Here is a 16238-nt window from a genome sequence, read left to right on the forward strand (position 1 = left end):
TAGGTGACCTATTTTGATCTCAAAAAGGTGAGTTTTCACCGAAAGGTGAGCAGTTTGCATCTATGATATAAAGTTGGTTTGTATTATTACCTTTTTCCTTTTGTAATTTGTTTTCTTTTGTTTGAAGTGCGGTTTAGTGTTTCTTGTTGATTTTAGTGTCTAGCATTTTAAACCATTTTTGTATTAATAAACATTTGTATTTTTATACTTTACCGAACCTGTGTGCTTTATTACCCAATTTTTGAGTATTTTCTCTGGGGTTAATTCCTAGGGTGGCGTAGTCAGATTTTCTTAATAGTAAAACTCGGCATGTGTCTCAAAATTGCACCGCCCGCCACAAAGACACGACAAACAACAAAGGAGATTGTATTTTTTACAAAGATATGCCAAGTTAAAATCATCTCTGATCCAATATTTGGGTTTATCCAGAATGTGGAAAAAGGAATGATCAGTAAGCCAAAGAATGTGGACAAACAGAATATCTATCAAAGATGAAATTTAAAGGTAACAGCTTTACTACTGTTACTGATGTTGACAGACACACAGCCAAGGAAATGAAGGCAAAGGCTGAAGATTCAACTCACCAATTTAAGAGCAGACTGAGTAACCCTATCACTTGTCTGTTTTGTTCTCAAAATCACTGTCTATAACAATGTAAACAGTTTGAGAAGACAAAGCACAAGGAATAAGGTAAGCTTTTTAAAGGCTGCCTGCACACTGGATATCGGAGCAAGGAGTGTGCAAGGCGTTTAACTTGTACTGGAAGAATAGGAAGAATGCCACTGTTTATTCCCAGCCCTGATTACACGCCTGTGCAGACACAAGTGTGTTTACAGTTGGTGCAGTTGTTTCTGTAATGGTGACTACCATCTGTGTTAACAGCTTTATCAACATTCTGTTTGAAGTGTATGTGCATAACACTAGGATGTTTTTGGTGACAAGTTTTGCAAGTTAAGTCTGCATTGAGCAACAAACTCATCCAGACTTATGCTTTTTTGGATACAGGCAGTACTTCTACATTTTGCTCAGAGAGTTTGATGAGAAAGTTAAATCTAAATGGACGAAAGATAAAAATCTCAATGCTCACAATGAGTCCCAAATCAACAGTCACAAGCTTCAGGTGCATCTCAATAAATTAGAATGTCGTGGAAAAGTTCATTTATTTCAGTAATTCAACTCAAATTGTGAAACGTGTATTAAATAAATTCAGTGCACACAGACTGAAGTAGTTTGGCTTTGGTTATTTTAATTGTGATGATTTTGGCTCACATTTAACAAAAACCCACCAATTCACTCTCAACAAATTAGAATACTTCATAAGACCAATAAAAAACAAAAACAAAACATTTTTTGTGAATTGTTGGCCTTCTGGAAAGTATGTTCATTTACTGTATATGTACTCAATACTTGGTAGGGGCTCCTTTTGCTTTAATTACTGCCTCAGTTCGGCGTGGCATGGAGGTGATCAGTTTGTGGCACTGCTGAGGTGGTATGGAAGCCCAGGTTTCTTTGACAGTGGCCTTCAGCTCATCTGCATTTTTTGGTCTCTTGTTTCTCATTTTACTCTTGACAATACCCCATAGATTCTCTCTGGGGTTCAGATCTGGTGAGTTTGCTGGCCAGTCAAGCACACCAACACCATGGTCATTTAACCAACTTTTGGTGCTTTTGGCAGTGTGGGCAGGTGCCAAATCCTGCTGGAAAATGAAATCAGCATCTTTAAAAAGCTGGTCAGCAGAAGGAAGCATGAAGTGCTCCAAAATTTCTTGGTAAACAGGTGCAGTGACTTTGGTTTTCAAAAAAACACAATGGACCAACACCAGCAGATGACATTGCACCCCAAATCATCACAGACTGTGGAAACTTAACACTGGACTTCAAGCAATTTGGGCTATGAGTTCCTCCAGACTCAAGGACCTTGGTTTCCAAATAAAATACAAAACTTGCTCTCATCTGAAAAGAGGAATTTGGACCACTGGGCAACAGTCCAGTTCTTCTTCTCCTTAGCCCAGGTAAGACGCCTCTGACGTTGTCTGTGGTTCAGGAGTGGCTTAACAAGAGGAATACGACAACTGTAGCCAAATTCCTTGACACGTCTGTGTGTGGTGGCTCTTGATGCCTTGACCCCAGCCTCAGTCCATTCCTTGTGAAGTTCACCCAAATTCTTGAATGGATTTTGCTTGACAATCCTCATAAGGCCTCAACTTTCTGTTAACATGCTTGGATACAGCACTCTGTGAACAGCCAGCTTCTTTGGCAATGAATGTTTGTGGCTTACCCTCCTTGTGAAGGGTGTCAATGATCGTCTTCTGGACAACTGTCAGATCAGCAGTCTTCCCCATGATTGTGTAGCCTAGTGAACCAAACTGAGAGACCATTTTGAAGGCTCAGGAAACCTTTGATTAGCTGATTGGCATGTCACCATATTCTAATTTGTTGAGAGTGAATTGGTGGGTTTTTGTTAAATGTGAGCCAAAATCATCACAATTAAAATAACCGAAGACTTAAACTACTTCAGTCTGTGTGCACTGAATTTATTTAATACACAAGTTTCACAATTTGAGTTGAATTACTGAAATAAATGAACTTTTCCACGACATTCTAATTTATTGAGATGCACCTGTATGTTGTAAATAATTTGGAGATTTCAAGCCTCACTGGCAAGGACTTTTAGAGGCTACCAGAAGTTTACACACAAAGCAAGATGCCTGTAAGCCCAGATAACATTGTCAAGAAAGAGGACTTGGCTGAGTTGCCATATCTTGATGCTGTTCACATTCCACACATTCAAGCAGACGTAGAGTTGTTGATTGGTTACTTGAGCACTGGGAAGTTGTAAACTGTCATGGAGATGGACCGTATGCCATTCGAACCCTACTGGGATGGGTTATAAATAGTTCCATTGGCAGTTGTCAAAGTAAATGTGACCCATGCTGGCAAAATGAGTCGGAACGCACACAGGTTAATTTTGAGCTACAGACAAAAAAAATATAAAATGTCGATTTTGGTCAAATGTCAGGTGCTGAAATCTCTGCTTGCTTCTCGTGTTGCTGCTGACTGATGAATCGCACACATAACGGTGTTTCCGCCAGCACACGATCCCGACACATATACATACTGTATACACAGAATTACAGTATTTAAGTAGGCTATTCATGCAAACATAATCTGTTATGTCTTAAGTTAACTTTTGAGTAACTGTTGGGAAAACATCTGGGCCCGTATTCACGAACCATTTTATCTTACCACTAAGAGTTCTCCTAAATAGCAGTAAAAGTTTTTAGCAAAGAGTTTTCTCTTAAAACCTATTCACAAAGCTGCTGAGACAAACTTTTACTAAGGAATAGAGAGAAGTCTTAAGCTCAGAGTAAGAATGGGGTTGACCTCGTTGCTATGGATTAGGGGTGTGCAGCGGAGCCATTATTTGTATCTGTTTCTGTATCTGTGACAATATCAAAATTATCTGTATCTGTATCTGTATTCGGATAGATCCGGAAGTGGGCGTGGCTTAAACAGGAAGTTCGTCAAATTACATGAAAATGCCATTTTAAATGCAAATCTGTTATATTCGTAGTTTTCATTTAACAAATATGCCTGGTATAACTAAAGAAAGTATTATTTTTTATTAAAATTATAACTGTAAATATCTTCAATTTAAAATATATTCTATTTAAAATTTTCCAGTGAAACTTTCTGTACAAATTTGACAAGAGACAAGCATCCATAATCTTAAATGAGAGCACTAGTAGAAAAAAAAGAAATAGAAATGGAAAGAAAGTGTTCAGTAGCCTATCATAGCAGAATGACAATAAAGCTGGCTTGAACTTTGAGTAACTTAGATCATGTGTTGTGGGAGTCTGTGATCATTTACGAGTTTTTTTTTTTTATCAACAGAGTGCAACAAATAATTTGGACCCTCCAAAAGCCTTGATCAAACATCGCTTTTCTTCGCCTTGTATAATTAAATGTAATGTCATTCACAAAAGGGCAAATGTAATGCGTTTTTACACTCATTCACTTTACACATCCAGGCCCATAGCCAGCTATGAGGTCCAGACCTCCGTAAATGTTTCATGTTCAAAAATAACATTTGAAAACCTTATGAAAAATTATTTAAAATCATGTCGCTGAATAAATTCATGTGGCTGACTCGCAGCAGCTGCGAAACGCAGGAGGGGCTTGGCGCAAGTGCAGCCTCCACTCTGCTCCATGTTGCCAGATCTAGTTATTTTAAGCTTTCGCTGGACTTGTTTTAATACTTAACCCTTATAAGGCCTTTGGGGTCAGTATGACCCCAATCGACTTTTCTTTAGTTAATAAATATGTTTCCTTCATCTCAATGGAATAAGATTTTGTTACTTTTCAAAAATTTGTATCTGTATTCACATAAAAAAGGGCTTGATTCGTTGTTCTGAAGGTATGTAATTTTTAAATAAATTAATAAATCCAGCATAAGTCTGAAAATTTTCACACAGAAATGAAGGCCTGGTACTAGATCACAAATGCAATGTAGAAAAGACATGCTCACTCACACGCACACGCACACGCACACGCCGCACACACACACACAAAACACACGTGTGACTGCAACAAAGAGCATTTTTATAGAATTTGGCAAATAAAATCAATAAATTCTGCATAAATCTGAAAATGTCCACACAAAAAAATTAAAGCCTGATACTAGAGCACAAATGCAATGTGGAACGAGCATACTCACTTACATACGTACACACACACACACGAACACACACTCTCTCTTACACACATACCCAGCATTCATATCTGCTTATTGCAGTTGTTGTTTTTAGTTTAGTTTATTTTTTTATTTATTTATTTTTTTATTTACATTTCTGCAAATTTATGTGGCATTATTGCAAAACGGGCTCTTCAAAATACATCAAACCACAAAAACTAATTCTAAACTTTGGCAAAAATACTGTTTTTAATGTATTTTATAATGTTTCGATATATACTTACAAAATATATATCAGAAAAGTTGTGAGAGGAGCAGTTGACCACTTTCAGAAAAATGAATGGCTCTCTATGGGCCTCTGCTGGATATATATGGTCATTACACTATTCTTTCAAAAACTGTGATTTCTACAAGTTTTTCTCTAACCACCAGATGGCAGAATTGTACACCTAACACCTACATCAATATCCAGAAACGATTTAAATTCAATTTAGATAATCATTTAAGAGATTTATTCATAATAATTTAATATTTCTCATGCAAGCTAATGGTGTAGTTGAGGATTTTTGTGGTAAACAGGTACAAAAGTACTTCATATCTCCCAAAACACAGCATTAATGTATAGATGAGAAGTAAACAAAAAAAAATGATATATTATTTGTATATCATTAAAAATGTATTTTTTTTTTTTACAATTACACTAAAGGTCTTTAGTGTAAACAGGAAATGGGATGCTTATGAGGGTTAATGTAACAGCGTTAATAAAGTAATTAGGGCATTAATAAAGTGGGAGGATGAAGGTGGAGGTTAGAGATTATGTTTCCTATTTGCAAAATACAAGATTTAAACTTATTGTGGTGCATTTGTCAGGAGATTAGTTGTGTTTGTTTTTGTAGCAATATCTGGCAACACTGCTTCGGCGCTGACAGGCAGCAATCAAAAAGGAGCGCGGATAGTTTTAATTTGCTGAGGAGACCACATTCGTTAGACAAACGCAATGATCACCATGATATTATCTGTACGAAACTGTGTCAAACGCTATCAAAGCAATTATTATTGCACAAATCTTAACAACCGCAGACCTCACTAATGTAGTGCTGTTCCAGCAAACGATTGTCTGCCGAATATTTTTTTTGTTATTCGGATAAATCCGTTATTCATTTTGAAGCCATTATCCGTGCCTTTCCGAATAAGGTGTTCGGCTTCGGGCACATCCCTACTATGGATGATGTCAGCATGCTTATTAACTATGCACACAGTGATTGGTTGATAGTCTCGGTCAGAGATTTATTCATAGAAATATTGTAGAGCACGATATTATGTTGCCATATCCAAATAAAGGTTTAAAAAATAATGTTAATTGCCACATTCAAATAGAGATTTTAACATGCAGGCTAAGTGTCACTAATTAAACAAATATATGTTTTATAATTGTCAGTCTCTTACACGTATGCTTCTTGTAGCGGATGCATATAAACCGCCTTTTAATTAACGGAGTAGAATAGCAAGACATGCAAACGTAAAAGAAAACCAAACTGGAAGCAAGAACATCTGTTACTTCTTTCCCAACTGGTTAATGAAAAGGATATAATCAAAGGAAAATTTGGAGTTGGGATAACCTCCAAACCTTAAAGGTGATACCATTTTAAAGGCTCATTATCGTCAAATGTTTCTAAAATGTTTATATTCTGAGGCAAATTGCCGGCAACAGCCATTTTAGGATAGTTGTGAGTTGGTCTTAGGAGTCCTCTTCACTACTCCTAACGTTTCACAGATTTAGGACCTAGTTTTAGTGCTAAAACGCTTTGTGAAATACTCTTAGAGCAAAAATTTAGGAGTCCTAAATTTAGGACTGACAGTTACGGGGCGAACGAGACATGAGACATGCAGATCCATTTGCAAGCTTTATGTGTCTAAATGGATTCAGCTGTGTATGTGCAATCAGTGCAATGGATCATGGGAACTGTAGTCCGGAGTGACGTAAAAGTCTGTGTGGTGTGAGAGTAAATGTAAAGAGAAGACGACATCTGGTGGTGAGCAAACGGAAGTGCATGGACAGGATTTGTGACAGACACGCCCACTATTTTTAAGATTTTCTCCTAAATCTGCGAGTTAGGAGCTACTTTTAGCCTTAAGATGTTTTGTGAATACGGGCCCTGATTGTGTAACACTATATTAGATCCATGCAGTACAGTAGGTCTTATTATATAGGTCTTCTGTCTCAATGATAATCTAACAAAAAGATCGCTGCTCTTGATTGAACTGCTTTTGTAGTTTTAATAAGCAGATTATTTGTAATGACCACACTGAAGTGATTTTTACATTTTATTATTTGGTTTTCTTAATTTAATATTTTTGTTTAGATGTAAAAGACTCTAAAGTTAGAGAGTTGGACTCGTAATCCAAAGTTTGCGGGTTCGAGTCTCGGGCCGGCAGGAATTGTAGGTTGGGGAGTGAATGTACAGCGCCTCTCCATCCTCAATACCACGACTGAGGTGCCCTTGAGCAAGGCACCGAACCCCCAACTGCTCCTCGGCGCTGCAGCATAAATGGCTGCCCACTGCTCTGGGTGTGTGTTCACGGTGTGTGTGTGCACTTTGGATGGGTTAATTGCAGAGCACAAACTCCGAGCATGGGTCACCATACTTGGCCGTATGTCACGTCAATTTTAAAGTGAAAAAAAGTAATGCACTAGGTTATTTGTTTCTTCCTTATATTTGTTCTATTGTTGTTTTTTGCATCTGTTCTTATTTTTAATAACAAAGATAAAATAAAACAATGTCTATATTGTGATTATTGATATATTTATTAATATTAAGGAAGGAAGTGGAGGAAACAATGCAACATTGCTTGGTGATTTTGCTTTGGAACCTTCAGAAAACTTTAACTTGATTTTTCTCAGAAATCAAGCATAGCGTTAGTTCTGGCAGGTCACGTTAGTCACGCTCGCATCAGCTGACTCTCAGCTGATCCCCATCTACCTATAGGAATACGACACCTATCTAAGCATCCATATATAAGGTCCGTCAGTATTATCAGCAGTTTTCGCATTGCTCAATAGCTAATTACCCTCCTCCATCCCCAACTCCTCCTCTGTCAGTCAGGTTTCAGCCTTCTGATTCTCATTTGAATCAGAATAATTCTAAAACGTGTACATAAATTACTGAACTTTAAGGATATCTGCAATACATTTGTTGGTTCTGTTCTGTTTACCCTGGGGAGTTATCGCTGCTCTCCCTGCTCTCATCCATGCTAGGATGCATGGATGCACAGGGAGCCAATCCAAACTGTATGCTAATTGTCAATCATCTTTGACAACAGTGGTCCTGACAGAAGTTACTTTGCTGACTTTGTCGACTTTATACAGGTGTAGCTCAGTCATTTTTCATCAGATTCCAACAAATAATATATCATTTTGAAAAACTAAAAAATGTTTAAAAAACTATTCATTGTGACTGATTTTTTCACACACAGGTCACATACTGTTACTGTGAACAGAACTGATGTAAAAAGATTGGAATTGCTATTGGAGAAGCAATATGAGAATGATTTTAATGGGAACATGTTTGAAGACAAAGAAAAAATGTCTAGAGAAGATGTTAAATTCATGGAGATTATGAAAGAGTCTGTAAACCTCAAAGAAGGACGCTACAGTTTGAAACTGCCATTCAAAAGCAAGGATGTTACTATGCCTAACAATCTCTCCATTGCCAAGCAGCGCCTCCTTGGAATAAGGAAAAAAAATTCAAAAAGGAACAAGAAATTCCAGCAGGAATACAGACTTCATCAATAATATGGTTGACCAGGGATATGCTGAAAAAGTGCCAACGCTTGAGCGACATGATGGTAAGGTTTGGTACATTCCGCATCATGGAGTGTACCGCCCCCGTAAAGACAAGTTGCGGGTTGTTTTTGACTGTGGAGCAGAATTCAAGGGAACTTCTTTATACTGTCAGTTGTTGCAAGGCCCTAACCTCACTAGCTCAGTGATTGGAGTTCTTTTAAGGTTTAGGCAGGAACCAGTTGCCTTCATGACTGATGTTCGGGCAATGTTTTATCAAGTTAGAGTGACTGATGAGGATAAAGACTTCCTTGGTTTCCTGTGGCGGCCTGATGGTGATGTAACACCAGATATCATTGAACTTTGAATGACTGTTCATTTAGTTTCATCACCCAGCTGTGCATGCTTTGCTCCAAGGAAGACTGCAGAAGATAATCAACACAGTATTGATTTAGAGGTAATTTGCCACTGTCTACAAGAATTTCTATATGGATGATTGTCTGAAGAGCCAACCATCAGAGGAGGAAGCAATCCAGATGGCCAAAGATCTGGCTTCTCTCTGTCACAAAGGTGGTTTCCATCTGACACAATGGGTCAGCAACAGCCGTGAGGTTTTGCAATCTATTCCAGCGCAAGACCGATCCAAAAATATCACTGAGCTTAACTTGGACCGGGATCACCTGCCGGTAAAAAGGGCTCTAGGACTCCAGTGGTGTGTGCAGACAGACACATTCAACTTCAAGACTGTCTGCAAAGAGCGAATGCACAGTAGACGTGGGATTTTTTCAGTGATCAGCTCAATCTATGATCCTTTGGGATACTTGACACCACTGATACTTCCAGTCAGGCTTATTCTACAGGAGTTCTGCAGGACAAATTATAGCTGGGATGATGAGATTACACCAGTTCAAGACCAACAGTGGATCAAACGGGTTACCAATCTGGATCATCTGAGTGCCTTTGCAGTTGATCGATGTTTGAAGCCACATGGCTTTGGACAACCTGTTCAAAGTCAACTACACCACTTTTGAGATGCCAGTGAAAAGGGATATGGCTCTGTGACTTATCTTAGATTACAGAATAGTCATATCATCTTTCTTCTTGGTAATTCTAGAGTGACACCTCGTAAACCAGTCACCATTCCTCGACTAGAGCTAACTGCCACTGTTTTAGCTGTTCGCATTGATAAAATGCTTAAGTTTTTTTCATGTTTTTGGACTGATAGCACAACTTCAGATGACCTCTTGGCAGCAGAAAAAGCCATCATCCAATTCTGTCAACGAGAGATATTCAGCGTGGAAATTGCTTCATTAGAATCTGGGAAATGTAAAAATCAGAAGGGATGGTACTATTTATAAGCTAAACCCCATTCTTGAAGATGGACTGTTGAGAGTTGGTGGTCGGCTATGCAAGATCGCAATGCCGGAAGACGTAAAGCATCCTGTAATTCTCTCCAAAGATCAGCATATTTCAAAGCTTATCCTTAAGCACATCCATAAACAGATTGGTCATGGTGGAAGGAACCATATTCTTTCTAAATTAAGAAGAAAGTACTGGATCACCCACGACAATGCAGCTGCCAGGAGAATCCTTTCGAGTTGTGTCTTTTGCAGGTGACAGAAAGCAAAATTAGGTGAGCAACTGATGGCTGACTTACCTGAAGAAAGGTTGACGGTAGATCTACCTCCATTTACCAATATAGGAGGATTACTTCGGTCCGATTGAAGTAAAAGAGGCCGCTCTCGTGAAACGTTATGGTGTCATTTTTTAGCCAGTAGAGCAGTCCATTTGGAGGTTGCTTATTCTCTAGACACTGACTTCTGCATTAATGCATTGCACAGGTTCATATGTAGAAGAGGACAAGTGTCACATTTAAGATCTGACAATGGAACAAATTGTATTCGACACAAAAGGAGAATTGAGAAAGGGCCGTTGCAGACTTGAATCAAAACATGATGCAGAAAACCTTGGCACACAAAGGCATCAAGTGGAGTTTTAATCCAGCCGCGGTTCCACGCGATGGAGGTACATGGGAACGCATCATAAGAATGGCAAGAAAAGTATTGTCTTCAGTTCAATGTCAGCAAACACTGGATGATGAGGGATTGCACACCTTTCTGTGTGAAATAGAGGCTATCCTAAATGATCGACCCCTTACCAAAGTGTCTGATGATCCAAACGATTTAGAGCCACTCACTCCCAACCATCTTCTTACAATGAGAAAAACACCAATCCTGCCTCCTGGGCTGTTTGATGAAAAGGACCAGTATACAAGAAGAAGATGGAGGCAGGTACAATACCTCTCTGACCTCGTTTGGAAGAGGTGGATAAAAGAGTACTTACCTCTATATCAAGAAAGGCAAAAGTGGACCAAGGAAAGACGTAATTTTCAACCAGGTGACATTGTTCTCATTGCAGACACTGTGGCCCCTCGCGATTCTTGGATGCTCGGAAAAGTGCTGGAAACGTTCCCAGATCAAAAGGGTTTAGTTATAATAATTTAATAATAATAGTTTGTAATAACAAGACCAGTAAAAATATGTGTCTTTTAATAGAAACGTAAGACAATAATGTTTGGAGAACTCATGAATGCATAAAATAGAATTGCTTGCTTATTTATTTTGTTGGGTTATTTATTGAAAAAAAGGTGTTGAAGATATTGAATATTGAAGATGAATGATTTTAGTATTTTGATGTATTTGTTTTTGTAACTCATGGCTCCTTATGTAAATACAGTATGTTAATTGAATTGTTTATTTTTCTCCCAGTCATAAACATTTAGGGGCTGGTGTGTAGGAGCCATTTTTTGGTTGTAATTTTATTTCATGCCACTAGAGGGTGCATAATGTATTTATGCTCTCAAGTCAACTCAGAGGTGTGCGCCGAAGAAGGTCAAACAAACTTTTTTGACCATGATGGACAAACATGAGGAAAAAAATTAAACCAAGATTAAACCGTTTTGCTCCTATAGTGTGTGGTGTGATATTTAGGATTCATTTGAATGATTTTAAAGTATTATTACTCATTTATAAATCACTCAATGGTCTAGGACTTCAATACATTGCAGAAATGCTCACTGAATATAAACTAACAGATCACTCAGATCATTAGGATCAAGAAACACCAAGGGTTCACTCAAAACAAGGGCAGTCTGCTTTTAGCTATTATGCCGCCCGCAGCTGGAATCAGCTTCCAGAAGAGATCAGATGTGCTAAAACATTAGCCATATTTAAATATAGACTTAACACATCTGTTGAGCTGTGCATTTACTGAATGAGCACTGAGCTACATCCGAATGATTGCACTGTATTTTATGTATCCTCATTTTTTATTATTATTCTCAGATGTTTACTTCATTTTAAATATTTTCTTTAATCATTTTAAAATTTTAATTATTTGCTTTTATTGTGATTATTTGTATGATAATTTTAATCCTTTTTTATGTAAAGCACTTTGAATTATCATTGTGTATGAAATGTGCTGTATAAACTTGCCTTGCCTTGAAAATTAAACACGATACTGCCTTATTTGCAAAAAAAATAAAAAAAATAAAATAATTACAATAACAAGAAAACAAGCATTTTACCTTTGTTTTTATGAGCAAACACAGCTATCAGTATTCCAGCAATCACACCGAGCACAACAAAAACTGAAATCATGATGACTGATGTCCTCCAAGAATTAAACATGTTACCTGTAACACAAAACAGCAATTAAGCACATCGTGCAAATCAAACTATTTTGATGAGATGATTAAAAATAATGTTCAGTTCTGAATGGTACATAGTCAGTAAAATGTTTTAGCTTAACTTAACTTAATAAACTAAGCTGATGATAATTAAATCCTTTTATTTCATCAAATATACCACGAGAAGATGACAAAACATTACAGTAATAAAAGTGTCAGTAGTTACTTGTGGTGATTATCAGTGTCTCCAGCATGTGATGCTTCAGTCTGAATCTGCAGTGAATCTTGCTGTCTCTCTCATATACAGTTACGGTGTGTTTCACACTGAATCCATCTGTGTTTCTGTGTTTCTCTGTTGTTTCTGAACTCAAACCGACTCCTTCACTGTTCAGCCACTCAAGATCAGGTTCAGGGTTCCAACCTTCAGATTCACACTGTAGATGAAGCCCTCCTGAATGATCAAACCCATCTACAGTGATCACCGGAGGACGACCTACAGCTACAGATAAACAAGAAGGATGTTCTGTTGTTGTTCTGACTTTAAGTTAGTTAGAGCATGTTAAGGCTGGAATACACCACACAACTTTTGCCCTGATTTACAGTCCGAACACTGACGCTAGCTGCTGACAGTCAGAGCCAGTCTGCAGATTACAGTTGACAGATTTCATAGAAAATCAAAATTCAGACTTTGATTCCATCCAGTCGGAGGATATCAGATATGTTTGATATTTTCAGCCGATTTTAGAACTCATATTGTTTTCATTTGTCACACGTCTCCTAGCAACAAGGTGCATGTTTCTGCGTGAGTTTGTTGTGATCCTCAGTCATTCAGTGTATGATGGACAGCTTTCTTTTTTGACTCTTTACAATGTCGATAAGTGTATGATGCCAATCTGATTCAGATTTTAAGTTGTGTAGTGTATTCCAGACTTTAGTTTTGAATGGTTTTCTCACCTTCAACACTGACATTAACAGTGGCATCATCAAACCAGGATCTGGACTGAATAAAACACTTATAAAGTCCTTCATCAGAGACTCGGACTGATGAGAGTTTGAGTGATGCATCTCCTCTCTGTAGTTCTTGATGGATCAGTTCTGTTCTCCTCTGTAGGACTGAATCTGATCTGTGTTTTTGTCTACATGATCCTCATAGAGATGCACTAGTTGTGAGTCTCTCAGATCAAGTCTAAACCACTCCACTCTCATGTCCACAACACTGATGCTGGGTTTGACTGAACAGGGCAGAATCACATCTTCACCAGCTACAGCAAGCACAGGACCTGCAGCTCCCACGACTTCATACTGCTCTGTAAAAGAGAAAGAAAGGTCTAATTAAAAGTGAACCTCCTGTCAGTTGAACTGTCACCCTTCAGCAGGGCAAGGGCTACAGCGTTCCCATGTAAAGCAGTAACTGTCCTTCTCCACACAGCTCTGCATCCGAACATGTCTGCTTAAAAACACTGATTGTGTGCATTTTTCTCTGTTTTATTAAATATTATTACATGGCTCTGTAAATTCTAAGTTTATTCTAATTAGTCAATGCTTCTGAACAATGACGGTTGTCTATGGCAATGTTAAATAACTGACCATTCATCCAGGAGACCTACAGTTTCTGTTCTGTGGTTAATAAAATAAGTAGCCATGCACTAAATGGCATAATGTGACATTATGCAATGTAATATTACAGTGAGCCAGCCATTATCACATAAACTATGAATTAAACTATAATTAGACCTATAAATATAGTTCAGCTGGACGATGAATCGACATGAACACACACTTCAGCTCTTTATATGGGTGTGAATAATTACCTGATCTTGAATCTGTAATTCCTCTAATAATCAGCAAAGTCAAACAAATGAGCTTCATCTCTAAAGGACACCGATGCTAAAATGAAAGAAGAAGAAAAAAAAGTATAATAAACAGTCATCTCGTGTGTTAACATGCATGTGTTGGCTCTGAATACTTGCACATTTACACTTATGGGATGAATACAACAATTTACATACAGATCTAGAGTCAGTTGGTTAAATTAGTCCAGACAAAGCAGGACCAAATGTACAATGTGTATCTACATGTAGTATTATTTGACTTTATCCTTTTTAAAACAAAAAAAGGGTTTATATAGTTTAGTATCACTTAAAGACCTACCGGTTAAACGCATCTGATCTCAAGTCACACTCACGATAGACACACAGTTGTTCAGGTAAATGTGTTTCTCGACTTACCTTCGACATTAATTGAACATTGATGCTTTCACAAGAGTCTCTGAATAAATTATTAATATGATTATATGGGTATTAACTAAAAGTTGATACGACAGTACATAAAGATCAAAAAGAGATTATTCCCGTCTCAGTTTTACTTTCATTTAGAACTAAACGATCCACCTGAAGACTCACCCTCCACAACACTATCTGATCATAATCCAGCTGCTGGAATCATTCTCTGTTTACAGAAGCGTGTCTTATTCTGGCTTTGATTGCAGGACTTGTAGCTTATAACTGATCTTTGCGGAGAGCTGTGACTTTGTTTAGCAATGATTTAAAGGACGCTAATAGATTTCTTCTCTCTGTCTTAAATTGCTATGTAGCCTACAATTTGTGGATCCACAAGTCAGACTTATAACAGTCAGTTTTTCATTCAAAGCAGATAAAGTAATTTGGGAATGATATTTACTGCTGAAACTTGGCATTAATTTTATAAACCACAGTGGGGGGGAAAAGCTATCCCATCTGTTTGTTTCATATTGTGACGAGGCCGCAACGGCAAAAACTTAAACAAATGTTACTGCGCATGCGCACTTTTGTGGCCCTAACTTAACTTCCGGTAGACTTCCAAATAGAATCAATAACAACAACCAAGTAGATTTTTTATTTTTTATTTTTTGATAACAAGTTTTGATTTTTAAACGTGCTGTACGTGCTTATTTTTATTCAATGAAGCCTTTTGGAAAATCAGTCAGTTTTGATATCGTTGCGGGTCGCCACAAATAAATAAATGTATGGGAAGCAAACACATCACACAGCACAACCACCTGAGCCCAACTTCATTAACTTTAAACTGCGTTTGTAGCCGGCACCACTAACCAGACCGATAAACAAACACAGACCGGAAGTTAACTTCGCGCCAGGTGCGTGCGCCCGATGAAACCGTCTATACGTAAGCTGTCTGCCATATTGTAATGGTCAACTTGACGTCATTCAGTAATCACTGAATATCCGAAAGACGCCACAATCCTGCACAGAACGGCTCAACGGCTCTGTGTGAACCTACAGTATGGTGAATGACAACAAGTTGACCGTTCCAAGATGGCGGCCGCATCTACGTGCCTGGAGTGGTCCAGTAGGGCATCTATATAAATCTATGGTTGCAACCACAACCGTTTCTGAGGAACTACATTGTTTGGCAGAAGAATAATGTTTTTATTAATATCATTACATTTTATTTGCTTTGTTTTATTTTTTGAAACCTTGCTACGTATATGGAATAACCGTTTTATTAAAGCAATAAGCCCCGTGAAGCCATGGTTTACTACAATTTTTTAATTGTGAACCAGTGGATCAACAAGAAGCTAATGCATTATAAAATCTAAACAATTAAGACACTGACTAAGATATATGTAATTCAATATAATAAGTAATTGTTCAATAAAGCAATAAGCCCCAGAAGCTGTGGTTTACAGTGAATTTATAACAGCTAAGGGGAGTTGTTAGGCATGACACGAAGCGGAGAAAAAAACACCCTTAGCTGTTATAAATTCACTGTAAACCACAGCTTCTTGGGGCTTATTGCTTTATTGAACAATTACTTATTATATTGAATTACATATATCTTAGTCAGTGTCTTAATTGTTTAGATTTTTATAATGCATTAGCTTCTTGTTGATCCACTGGTTCACAATTAAAAATTGTAGCAAAAATATCAGAAGGGATTATTGAAAAAGCAAATTTATTCTCTGCCAGCAGGTGTCGCTTTGGGAACAGCAGAATATAGTGGTTTCCCCAGTAACCGCAGTACACAAAGGTGCAGTGCTCATATTTATTCAGTGAAATCACAGCCTTTTGAAGTTGAAT

General features: G+C 37.7%; 1 protein-coding gene across 1 annotated transcript in view; it reads right to left on the reverse strand.

Annotated features, from left to right (window-relative positions):
• Window positions 1-14527, reverse strand: part of LOC131535824 (butyrophilin subfamily 1 member A1-like) — a 31245-nt gene extending 16718 nt beyond the window's left edge. Inside the window, 6 exon segments of the mRNA XM_058768328.1 lie at window positions 12061-12168; window positions 12389-12661; window positions 13117-13263; window positions 13266-13469; window positions 13974-14049; window positions 14391-14527. Of these exon segments, the coding sequence (XP_058624311.1) occupies window positions 12061-12168; window positions 12389-12661; window positions 13117-13263; window positions 13266-13469; window positions 13974-14049; window positions 14391-14399 (817 nt within the window). The 5' untranslated portion in view covers window positions 14400-14527.
• Window positions 14528-16238: the final 1711 nt, after the last annotated feature.

The sequence above is a fragment of the Onychostoma macrolepis genome, chromosome 03 (assembly GCF_012432095.1).
Source record: "Onychostoma macrolepis isolate SWU-2019 chromosome 03, ASM1243209v1, whole genome shotgun sequence".
Lineage (NCBI taxonomy): Eukaryota > Metazoa > Chordata > Actinopteri > Cypriniformes > Cyprinidae > Onychostoma > Onychostoma macrolepis.